The sequence below is a fragment of the Entelurus aequoreus genome, linkage group LG23 (assembly GCF_033978785.1).
Source record: "Entelurus aequoreus isolate RoL-2023_Sb linkage group LG23, RoL_Eaeq_v1.1, whole genome shotgun sequence".
Taxonomy (NCBI): Eukaryota; Metazoa; Chordata; class Actinopteri; order Syngnathiformes; family Syngnathidae; genus Entelurus; species Entelurus aequoreus.
The window spans coordinates 7,117,397-7,130,991 of record NC_084753.1 but is presented as its reverse complement, the minus strand read 5'-3'; the positions used below and the strand labels follow the sequence as shown (position 1 = coordinate 7,130,991).

The 13,595-nt window shown below is 38.0% G+C and overlaps 1 protein-coding gene across 1 annotated transcript in view; it reads right to left on the bottom strand.

Moving 5' to 3' along the window:
* LOC133641162 (NHS-like protein 1) overlaps positions 1-7,806 on the bottom strand; it is a 66,254-nt gene extending 58,448 nt beyond the window's left edge. The window contains exon 1 of the mRNA XM_062035076.1: positions 7,705-7,806. Within this exon, the coding sequence (XP_061891060.1) occupies positions 7,705-7,759 (55 nt within the window). The 5' untranslated portion in view covers positions 7,760-7,806. The remainder of the gene's footprint in view (positions 1-7,704) is intronic.
* Between the last annotated feature and the right edge of the window lie 5,789 nt (positions 7,807-13,595).

The window sequence follows — 13,595 nt, the reverse complement described above, 5'->3', positions numbered from 1 at the left end:
GATAGGATGAGCGTGTGCAGTCAATTTGAAGTTAGTTTCAGTTTTCAGACACTAGATGGCAGTAGTGTATAAGCTATTGAACACTAGAAAGAGTAGTTTGGGAAGCAACTCATCAAACCACACGTTGGAAGTGTCAGGATGTTGTCGCACCGTTGGCATTAAACCAACAAAATTATAGTCCGGGTTTCTGTTATTGAGTCGATACATCAAGATATCACAGTCTCTCCTCTCACTCCATGCACGGATCGAATGTTTTATCAAACCCGTTTTATATTGATATCGATTATGTGTCTATGGCAGTATATACTGGTATCGTTTTATCTGCCAGCCCTACTTCAAACTCACACGTGGCTGCAAAACTTAGACTTTAGCTCAGTTACAAAGGATAAGGATTTGATTTGGATTTGTATTAAGGATCCCCATTAGCTGGTTGCCACAACAACCCACTAGTCTTCCTGGGGTCCACAAACTCAACACATCCATCCATCCATTTTTCTACCGCTTGTCCCTTTCGGGCGTAATTATAACTACACAATACAGAAACAAATAAAAGCATCAACAAGCAAACAATTTACAGTCACAGAATATTAATTACCATATAAATATAAATACACAATTCAAAACCAAAAAAAAATCATCAACAAGGAAACTAATTTACAGACTCAGATCAAATGTTACATTCCTTTTAAAAACCGAGGCAGGTTATTCCAGAGCGATACAGATCTATAAATAGATGGAAAGGATAATGCACGCAAGGGCACAAAAAGAGGGTGGAAACAAAAAGGTATAAAGTAGACTAAAAATGTACCATAGTAGCAATATAACATATATGTAATATTTACATATTATATATACAGTATGTAATATATACTGATATATTATATAATATTTGTATATAATATATACAATATATAACAAATCCCAATTACCATGTACAATATTATAGTATATGTAACAGCTGCAGCAAAAAAAAAAAGGGCAGCATAAAATAGAGAAAATCAACAAAAAAAGTCTTAATTAGAGATAAATGCTTTAAAATGTAATATCGGAAATTATCGGTATCGGTTTTAAAATGATCTGTATTGGTTTCAAAAAGTAAAATGTATGACTTTTTAAAAGGCCGCTGTGTACACGGACGTAGGGACAAGTACAGAGCGCCAATAAACCTTAAAGGCACTGCCCAGTCACACACACACAAGTGAATGCAAGGCATACTTGGTCAACAGCCATACAGGTCACACTGAGAGTAGCCGTATAAACAACTTTAACACTATGCGCCACACTGTGAACCCACACCAAACAGGAATGACAAACACATTTCGGGAGAACATCCGCACCGTAACACAACATAAACACAACAGAACAAATACCCGGAACTTCTGCAGCACTAACTCTTCCGGGACGCTACAATATACACCCCCGCTTTCCCCTACCCCCCTAAACCCCGCCCACCTCAACCTCCTCATGCTCTCTCAGGGAGAGCATGTCCCAAATTCCAAGCTGCTGTTTTGAGGCATGTTAAAAAAAATAATGCACTTTGTGACTTCAATAATAAATATGGCAGTGCCATGTTGGCACTTTTTTCCATAACTTGAGTTTGTCATGCCGTGAGGGTTTTCGCTGCTTATTGCGAGAATTGTTCTCCCGGGATGCGAACGGACTTTTCCGGACAAAGGTAGCAGGTAGGAACATATTTAATTACCAAAACTCAAAAGGGTACAAAAAAAACAGAAAACAACCCGAAAGCAAGCATGCCTAACACACGCGAAAGCTAAGGCAAAAAACTTAGGACATGAAACATGAAACTAAAGACATGAAAAACTCACTAAACGGTGGCTTGAAACAAATAGCATGAACTATGAAAAAAGACAGCATGAACAGAGTAATCGCATGACACAAGCATGAAACAATCGCATGAATACAAGCATGAACTATGGCATGAAAAGAACAATGTCGCCAGACCGACTAACTGGCAAAGACAGGCTTAAATAATAGTCTCTCTTGATTAGAGACAGGTGTGACCCGAACGCAAGAGACAGGTGAAAATCATAGTCGTCATGGAAACTAAAACAAACAAGGGAGCACAAACAGGAACTAAAAGGGTCCAAAAACTAACAAAAACATAATCCAGACCACAGATCACGACAGAGTTGATTTATTTTGGAAAACCTTGTTACATTGTTTAATGCATCCAGCGGGGCATCACAACAAAATTAGGCATAATAATGTGTTCATTCCACCACTGTATATATCGGTATCGCTTGATATCGGTAATTAAGAGTTGAACAATATCGGAATATCAAATATCGGCAAAAAAGCCATTTTTGGACATCTCTAATTGAGATGCATCTTTTTTAGCAGAACACAGCCAACATTTCAATATCTGACTCATCCTAAAAAAGTCCACTCTACCTTTATGATGATAAAAGTTAACCATTAACGGCCTCCACATTAGCGAAGGGTAAGGCGGCGAGTCTCGGGGCAAAGTGCAGGCTTGTGAAAAAGTGCTGAGCCAACAATCGACGACAATAATCCTAATTATTAAGTTAGTTCTTAACTCCGACACACCAACGTAATATAAATACACTGCAGAAACTGCAATCTAAGTAAGATTAAATACCTCATAAGGGTGATATTTGCTTATTTTCTGTCTGATAAGATCATTCTTCTCACTAAGCAGATTTGATGTTAGAGTGTTTTACTTGTTTTAAGTGTTTTAAATGATCTCAGTAAGATATTACAGCTTGTTGCTGAGATTTGATGAGCTATATTGAGTAAAACATGCTTGAAACTAGAATATCAACTGTTGTGTCATCAACACTCACAAGTATAAAACTACTTTTTTAAAGTCATCATTTCTTACTTCAAGCATGAAACAAAAAAATCATGATGCCGAGCGCATATCATTATGTCAAGATAATGGCACGAGCATTTACTTATTTAAGAATATTTTTCAACATATTGAGCAAAAAGGTCTCTTTTTTTTCTACCAAGAAAAGTGCACTTGTTATTAGTGAGAATATACTTATTTGAAGCTATTTTGGGGTTCATTGAGGTTAGCTAATTTGACTTGTTTTGGAAAGTCTCGGCAAGCCACATTTTCTTGTTCTATTGGCAGATCATTTTGCTTAGTTCAAATAAAATACCCCTCATTTTTGTATGTTTTTTCCCCTTGTTTTTGAACACTGACTTTTTGCAGTGTACACCCGGGCTTAAAAGTTAGGGGTATTTTATTTGAACTAAGCAAAATTATCTGCCAATAGAACAAGAAAATTCAGCTTGTTAAGACTTTCCAAAACAAGTCAAATTAGCTAACTTCAATGAACCCAAAAATAGCTTAAAATAAGTATACCGTTTTTCCTTGAACAGCCGCAGGGGCGCTAATTAATTTAAAACTTGCATGCGGTAATTATTTTAAAACCTCTTCTCACTCCGGCGCTTACCTTATCATGAAAAGCACATTTAATAAAAAAAAAACGTTATTATGGTCTTACCTTTAGGTATAAAAGAGTCCATGCCAGCTCCTTTTGAAGAAAAGCATCGATATAGAAGTCTTCCTTCAGTTTTAAAAGTCCCTCTGTCTCGATGGAGATCTTCCTTTTAAGTATTACCTCCTGCTTCCATTGAAAGTCCAGTTTAGAAAACTGTTTTATTTTAGATATGTAATCCTCCATGGTAAAATAAATGGCTGCGCACTATTGCTGCTGTTGTCTTCTTCTGCAGCACAGGTCTTCTGCAGTACCAGCAGTCGCAAGAAGGATCACTAGCGCCCTCTACCACCAGGAGGCGGGAGTCATTTAATGACTCATGTTTGACCCGGCGGAAGTGCCAAGCATGCGCTAATTAAGACGATTATGCTGTGTTCCAAATTTGAGTTGTTTACTGAAATTGAGTGAGCCTATGGCTTTGCACTTTGTTTATATTATATATATGTTTTTTTTGCATTCTATTTTAGTTACTTTGAATTTATAACCCCCTGGCGCTGCTTTGTATTCTTTTTGTACTGTTTTGTACTACTTTTGTACTTATTTGATTGTTGAAATGTTGAAATGTATAAATAAAACTTTAAAAAATAAAAAATAAAAAATAAAAATAAATAAATAAAATAAAAAGCATGCGCTAATTATTTGGCGAAACGAGTTTGACCCGGCTGTAATTCTAGGCATGCGAATACCATATTCCCGGCGCCAATCCAAGGAAATACGGTATTGTCACTAATAACAAGTGCACTTTTCTTGGTAGGAAAAAAAGAGAGACCTTTTTGCTCAATATGTTGAAAAATATTCTTAAATTAAGTAATTTATCTTGACATAATGATATGCGCTCGGCATTACATTTCTTGAAACCAGCAAACGTATACTAAAAACTAATTTATTGTTCTTAATGGAAAGGCAACAAGGCAAGCGCTTGTTACTCTCGGGGTCTCCTAGCCGCTCAGGCAATTCATATGGTCTAAAAATGCATTTTTCCATGGATAACATGACATCATCGCGCCAAGTGCGTGCTCTTTCAGTCAATTAGTGCGCATATATACAGCCCGGCCCCCGGCCAAATTTTTTTTTAATTGTAATTTTGAAGAATTTACCTGAATGTGCAGGAACTATTTCTGTTCAAAATAGTTAGAAATGTCACATGTTAAATGTTTAAATATTAACTGTCGTATTTTATATGTTTACATTAATGTTTAATTTCATTTCTTGTTTCTTTTTGCTTTTTATTATTACTATTATTATTATTATTATTATTATGATTATTTTTGTTATTCATTCTTGAATGGCTTTTTTGTTGTTTTTTTGCAAAATTTGTTTGTTTTTGTTTTGTCTACATATTCGAAATAAACATGAAAACAAAAAAACAAAAAAACAATAACTGTCGTATTTTCTGTTGTTTCATTGAAAATAAAACAGAAAAGTCCATTTGGCTGTCATCTGTTTTAATTATGAGACACAATTGTGTCAAAGTCATGAATTTTTTTTTTTCATGCTTAAAATAAGAAATGATGACTTTAAAAAAGTAGTTTTCTACTTGTGAGTGTTGATGACACAGCTTTGCAACAGTTGATATTCTAGTTTCAAGCATGTTTTACTCAATATAGGTCAGCGGTGTCCAAAGTGCGGCCCGGGGGGCCATTTGCGGCCCGCAGGTCATTTTTTAACGGCCCCACGGCCCATTTTAAAATACGATTAAAAAAATTTAAAACATAAAAAGTGGTATGAAAGAGCAAACAGGTGAAATGTAACAAGAAAATGTTGCAATGTTTACTCTAATAACACAAAGCTGCCATGCAGGCTGTTTCTTTCTTTAAAAAATAATAATGAATCAAAATCAATGTCATTATCAATTATTGACCTATCCAAGGCTCCAATTACGTCACATTAAATACTGCACTTTCAGATATTTTTTGGGGAAAATGTTGCATATTTTGTGTTTGCCATATACAAAATTTAGAGAAGGGCCTAAAACGAACAAACAAAAAACATAAACAACAATAAAACTTATAATTGACGGTTGGATCTGAAGTTGATCTCCAGATTATTGTGTTAAAAGTAAACAGTAAAAAAAAATGTATAATTTATTTTTTAACACTTTTGGTTCCCCAATAATTTTTGTGTGATTTGTTTTTAAGTGTCATCGCTCAAAAAATAATAATGAATTAAAATCAATGGTGCTATTGACCTTTTTAAGGCTCCAATTATTATATAATCTCAAATATTCCTCTTAAAAATTTTATTGGGTGAAAATTAGGGATGTCCGATAATGGCTTTTTGCCGATATCCGATATTCCGATATTGTCCAACTCTTTAATTACCGATACCGATATCAACCGATACCGATATCAACCGATATATGCAGTCGTGGAATTAACACATTATTATGCCTAATTTGGACAACCATGTATGGTGAAGATAAGGTACTTTAAAAAAAATACAAAATAAATAAGATAACTAAATTAAAAACATTTTCTTGAATAAAAAAGAAAGTAAAACAATATAAAAACAGTTACATAGAAACTAGTAATGAATGAAAATGAGTAAAATTAACTGTTAAAGGTTAGTACTATTAGTGGAGCAGCAGCACGCACAATCATGTGTGCTTACGGACTGTATCCCTTGCAGACTGTATTGATATATATTGATATATAATGTAGGAACCAGAATATTAATAACAGAAAGAAATGGGGGGAGGGAGGTTTTTTGGGTTGGTGCACTAATTGTAAGTGTATCTTGTGTTTTTTTATGTTGATTTAATAAAAAAAACACAAAAAAACGATACAGATAATAAAAAAAACCGATACCGATAATTTCCGATATTACATTTTAACGCATTTATCGGCCGATAATATCGGCAGGCCGATATCATCGGACATCCCTAGTGAAAATATTGCATATTTTGTGTTTTTTCCATAAAAAAACAGGGTTTTCTTTGACAAAAAGAGCATACAACTTAAATCTTTAAAAACGTTATATTGACAGATAAGACTTAATGTTGATCTAGAGATAATAATACTGAATAATGACACATTTTAAATATTTTTTGGACCAAAACCCTTTGGCCTATACATTTAGGCCTGAGTGGAGGCCTAAATGTATATTTTTTATACATACACTACCGTTCAAAAGTTTGGGGTCACATTGAAATGTCCTTATTTTTGAAGGAAAAGCACTGTACTTTTCAATGAAGATAACTTTCAACTAGTCTTAACTTGAAAGAAATACACTCTATACATTGCTAATGTGGTAAATGACTATTCTAGCTGCAAATGTCTGGTTTTTGGTGCAATATCTACATAGGTGTATAGAGGCCCATTTCCAGCAACTATCACTCCAGTGTTCTAATGGTACAATGTGTTTGCTCATTGGCTCAGAAGGCTAATTGATGATTAGAAAACCCTTGTGCAATCATGTTCACACATCTGAAAACACTTTAGCTCGTTACAGAAGCTACAAAACTGACCTTCCTTTGAGCAGATTGAGTTTCTGGAGCATCACATTTGTGGGGTCAATTAAACGCTCAAAATGGCCAGAAAAAGAGAACTTTCATCTGAAACTCGACAGTCGATTCTTGTTCTTAGAAATGAAGGCTATTCCACTAAATTGTTTGGGTGACCCCAAACTTTTGAACGGTAGTGTATATTGTATTGTTTGTTAAAATAAAAAAATATCAAAATGGCCCCCGCTTGCTTTGATTTTTCAGTGTGCGGCCCTCAGTGGAAAAAGTTTATATATAGGTCATCACATCTCAGCAACAAGCTGTAATATCTTACTGAGATCATTTAGGACACTTAAAACAAGTAAAACGCTCCAACATAAAATCTGCTTAGTGAGAAGAATGATCTTATCAGCCAGAAAATAAGCAAATATCAGCCTTATTTGAGATATTTCATCTTACTTAGATTGCAGTTTTTGCCGTGCACACCTGGGCTAAAAAAGGTGGCCCGCAAGCACGTGCTTCATAAGCAGCCATGGGGCTGATCCTTGGACTTAATACTCCTCATGCTGACAGCTTCACTTTCTCTTCCAAATGTATTTGACTTGTGCCAAGGGAAAGGCTCAAATATTTGCGATAGCAGATTTAAAGAGCCCCCCCCCCCCCCCCCCAGCTGTCCACCTTACAAATGACACCAAAGTCAGTAGTTGCCTGCTTCCAAGGTGAAACAGTCCAGGCTCCCAGGAAAAAAAAGATCTACTATGAAACACAACTCACCCTTCTTTTTGAAGAATTTAATGAGCGATTTAAACGAGGTCCCGATGAACACCATTATTCCAGAGAGGAGGATGGAGACCCGGCTCACATTCTCGCCGCACTCCACGACAAGTGTAAAGGTCCACTATGCCGACAATGAGACTCCACCTCTCTCTCTCTCTCTCTCTCTCTCTCTAAACACCATCAACTCCACCCCCATGCAGGCAGGGACACACACGGAGGGGGGTAAAAAGGGGGGCTGGGACCGGCTCTGTTGTGCTGATGTGCTTCGGTTACCAAGGAGCCGGCGCCGCCTCTCCCTTTATTTCATCCCGGAGCTTCAAAGTTGAACATCTATTTTATTTACAAGCTCTCGCCGCTCCAGCACACGCATCTCGGGAACGTTTATGCACGCCATTAAAACTGGCACTCATGTCTTTTCTTAACAAGCGTGCATTGTTTACCGGGCACAGTGTTTTTCAACCACTGTGCCGCGGCACACGAGTGCGCCGTGAGATACAGTCTGGTGTGCCGTGGGAGATTATGTCATTTCGCCTAATTGGGTTAAAAAATATTTTTTGCAAAGCAGTAATTATAGTCTGCAAATGTGAAGTGAAGTGAATTATATTTATATAGCGCTTTTCTCTAGTGACTCAAAGCACTTTTACATAGCTAAAACTGAACTGGCTGCAAAGTAAACAAAAGCAGAATGCTGGAGGACAGCAAAGACTTACAGCGTGTGGGAGCAGCAGACGCATCCGAATTCGGGAGATGGGGTGGGGTTGAGGTGGGCGGGGTTGGGGGGGGGGGGGGTTTGGTGGTAGCGGGGGTGTGAAGTGAATTATATTTATATAGCGCTTTTTCTCTAGTGACTCAAAGCACTTCTACATGGTGAAACTCAACATCTAAGTTACATTTAAAGCATACTTGCCAACCTTCAGACCTCCAATATCGGGAGGTGGGGGGTAGGGGGTGGGGGGGTGGCTTGGTCGGTGGTGGGGTGGTTGGGGGCGGGGGGCGTGGTTGGGGGCGTGGTTATTTAAAGCTAGAATTCACCAACTCGAGTATTTCATATATATTTCATTTATATATATATATATATATATATATATATATGTATGAAATACTTGACTTTCAGTGAATTCTAGCTATATATATATATATATATATATATATATATATATATATATATATATATATATATATATATATATATATATATATATATATATATATATATATATATATATATATTTATTTTATTTACATAGAAAAAAAAAAATAATACTTGAATTTCAGTGTTCCGGTAGCTATCCATTAGATGGCAGTATTGTCCTGTTTAACTTCTCCGTTCATGATGAGTATATCATTTCGGCCGCCATGTCTGTAATTTCCTCGTTCTTCTGCTTCGTCTCCTTGTTGTGTGCGCAGTTGTGCACTCTATAAAAGCCCGAGATGTTATGACGTCTTTGGGCAGGCAAGCTGTTTATATTGTGGGAAAGCGGACGTGAGAACAGGCTGTCCCCACTCAGTCTCAGGTCCGCATTGAGCTGGAGGGGGCGTGGCCTCCAGCTCCGGCTGAATACCGGGAGTTTGTCGGGAGAAAATCTCTGCCGGGAGGTTGTCGGGAGAAAATCTCTGCCGGGAGGTTGTCGGGAGAGGAGCTGAATACCGGGATTTTCCCGCTAAAAACGGGAGGGTTGGCAAGTATGATTTAAAGCAGTGTGGGTGGCACTGGGAGCAGGTGGGTAAAGTGTCTTGCCCAAGGACACAACGGCTGTGCCTAGTATGGCGGACGCGGGTATCGAACGTGGAACCCTCAAGTTGCTGGCATGGCCACTCTACCAACCGAGCTATACCGCCCCCCTTACATATCAGTAGGTGGCTAATTGCTTTGTAAATGTCGGGAAAAGGTGTCTAATGCTTAAACCAAAAATAAACAAAAGGTGAGTGCCGCTAAGAAAAGGCATTGAAGCTTAGGGAAGGCTATGCAGAACGAAAACTAAAACTGAACTGGCTACAAAGTAAACAAAAGCAGAATGCTGGACGACAGCAAAGACTTACAGCGTGTGGGAGCAGCAGACGCATCCGAATTCGGGAGATGGGGCGGGGTTGGGGGGGGCGGGGTTTGGTGGTAGCGGGGGTGTGAAGTGAATTATTTTTATATAGCGCTTTTTCTCTAGTGACTCAAAGCACTTTTACATAGTGAAACCCAACATCTAAGTTACATTTAAAGCAGTGTGGGTGGCACTGGGAGCAGGTGGGTAAAGTGTCTTGCCCAAGGACACAAGCGGGGATCGAACCTGGAACCCTCAAGTTGCTGGCACGGCCACTCTACCAACCGAGCTATACCGCCCCCCAAACAAGAAGTAAAACACTACACACAGGAAAACAGCAACAAAAAAGTCCAAATAAGTCAGGGCATGATGTGACAGGTGGTGACAGTACACCTACTTTGAGACAAGAGCTATAGTGATGCATGCTTGGTTATGCTTTAAAGCAGGGGTGGGCAATTAATTTTTACCGGGGGCCGCATGAGCAACCCGAGCACTGCTGGAGGGCCACATCGACAATATTTCAATTAAATTTTGCTCAATATTATTTTTGATATATACCGTAAGATACATAATAATAACAATAATTAATAATAATAGTAATACTTCAACATAGTGTGTGTAACAGCATTCCATGACTAATATAAATAAATTAACATTAATAATCAATGACAGTAAAATAAGCACACGTATGACTGAGGAGTCATAGTGTAACTTTGTGTGGTGTTTGAGTTGTCCGACTTTTTGTGTGGCCATAAACGCACCAGTGGTTTAGTATGCGTGTTGGTGACAGATGACAAGTTGCTTTTGGCCTGGTTTGTACGGCAGAAAATGACTAGTTTTTCGAAGTAGAAGTGTTTTACTGATGTTTTTGGTGTGGTTATGGCCGTATATAAACAGTTTTGCTCAATAAAGTGATCGATATAATTCCTGGCCTCGAAGCATCTCGATAGACGTTACAATAATTGAACGGTGTTCAATTGAAGGGTGTTGACGAACACCATTAGGGCCGCTTGTTGTCACTGTCACTCAAAGTTGCATTGCAAAATTACACAGAATAAATGTGTTTATTTTGTTTAGAATTCAGATGGGATTTGATTTGGCGCGCGGCATATATTTGCTGTGCGCAGAGGACGCTTGAGCAGTGCACAATTGCGCAGGCGCGCACCTTAGAGGGAACGTTGCTTGGCAGTCCATGTCTTGTTGAAAACACGCCATTCCTCATCAACTTTTCTCTATTTAGCGTCTTGCAGGCACGCACCTTAGAGGGAACGTTGCTTGGCAGTCCATGTCTTGTTGAAAACACGCCATTCCTCATCAACTTTTCTCTATTTAGCGTCTCGCAGGCGCGCACCTTAGAGGGAACGTTGCTTGGCAGTTTTTCAATGAAAAACATGTGAAAAGGTTGAAAAACACTGGCTTAGTAGACACGTAATACACACATTAAAATAGGCTGTAGCCACATGAATATAGATGACATAGTAGCTTAGACATTGTCCTGCACACGCACACGCACGCACGCACGCACGCACGCACACACACACACACACACACACACACACACACACACACACACACACACACACACACACACACACACACACACACACACATCCAAGGCCCCTCCCTCTGCCACCACATTTCTTTTCATCCCAAATGGTAGCAGACTCTTGTCTGATGGGAATAAAGGGTGGGGGGTTTGCAACAAGAGCTTGAATGGGCCTGCAAATGATCCTTGAATTTGTGGGTTCTAAAAAGAAAGGGTGTCTCCAACATCGCAGCCTGATAACACGTTAAACAATATTATTTAGCGCTTTTTTCCCACAAATGGGGAATTAGAGGTTAAGACGATATGTTGTACGGAGATAGAAATTGTAATGGAGGCGATTATTATTAACGTAGGAGAGCAGCTCCACACTGTGTATGGAGATACATAATTAGCTGCTAATGAGTACAAATATATGCACTACCGTTCAAAAGTTTGGGGTCACCCAAACAATTTTGTGGAATAGCCTTCATTTTTAAGAACAAGAATAGACTGTCGAGTTTCAGATGAAAGTTTTCTTTTTCTGGCCATTTTTGAGCGTTTAATTGACCCCACAAATGTGATGCTCCAGAAACTCAATCCGCTCAAAGGAAGGTCAGTTTTGTAGCTTCTGTAACGAGCTAAACTGTTTTCAGATGTGTGAACATGATTGCACAAGGGTTTTCTAATCATCAATTAGCCTTCTGAGCCAATGAGCAAACACATTGTACCATTAGAACACTGGAGTGATAGTTGCTGGAAATGGACCTATGTAGATATTGCACCAAAAAGCAGACATTTGCAGCTAGAATAGTCATTTACCACATTAGCAATGTATAGAGTGTATTTCTTTCAAGTTAAGACTAGTTTAAAGTTATCTTCATTGAAAAGTACAGTGCTTTTCCTTCAAAAATAAGGACATTTCAATGTCACCCCAAACTTTTGAACGGTAGTATATATATATATATATATATATATATATATATATATATATATATATATATATATATATATATATATATATATATATATATATATATATATATATATATATATATATATATATATATTAGGGCTGCAACTAACGATTAATTTGATAATCGATTAATCTGTCGATTATTACTTCGATTATTCGATTAATAATCGGATAAAAGAGACAAACTACATTTCTATCCTTTCCAGTATTTTATTGAAAAAAAACCAGCATACTGGCACCATGTTGTGGACATTGCGGGTGCAGCATACACCAACAATAACACAGAAATGCATGGCAGCTCCCGCCATCAGTGTGTGAATGTGTGTGTGAATGGGTGAATGTGGAAATACTGTCAAAGCGCTTTGAGTACCTTGAAGGTAGAAAAGCGCTATACAAGTATAACCCATTTATCATTATTATAAATGTAACTCATCAGAACTGAATCAGATATTGTACACATTTCTGTTGTGAATAATAAAGGATTCATTTTAGGCTGCCTCTGAATAATAGCATGAAATATTCCAGCACCTTCATAACGTTTAGTTATACTAAAGCGTCACTCAAATCTAAATATATTTATATAGCTTTATCAGCCCGGCTACATTGATCCATTATGAAACCAACCTGAGATATTTCTGTCCGTTACGTTTATTTCCAAATTGGTAACCGTGCGTTTTCTCTCTCAAAACGGAGTCAAATGTGCCGGAGACACATTATCAGCCCCGCGTTGCAACAAAGGCATAACTTTAAAGTTACTCACAAAAAAGCTGAACTCATGAATGCTTGTTGCCACTATGGACTTAAAAAGTTACGTACTGTGAGTTCTTCCCTTCATCCATGGCTCCAACATGTTTCCTTTTCAGGTGCTTCTGAAGCAATGTTGTACTTCCATGCCATTTAGCTGGAAACTGTCTTCTTTGAAGTCTTTAAAGTGAAGTGTTCCCACACTTTTGACCACTTAGGTCGTACACTTTTCTCCATTGAAGCAATAACCTCAAGATGTTTCTCCGCTAAACTATCGGTCGTGTTTTCCTGCACCATTTTTCGAATTTTTCCAGCAAAGGAGACGGCGTCGTCACGTGAGCTGCACATGACACATCATTGGCTAGCTTACGCCACCTCATGAGACGTAGCCTCAGCGCCGCCCTGGCGCTGTTTTGTACTGTTTTTGTACTTATTTTGATTATTGTTTCTCAGTTTGTAAATGTTGCAGTTTATATATAAAGGTTTATAAAAAAAAACAACAACAACAAAAAAATAACCAAAAAAAAAAAAAAAAGCCTCCGCGCATGCGCATAGCATAGATCCAACGAGTCGGTGGCAGCGGGTAGTTAATTGCTTCGTAAAAGTCGTAAAG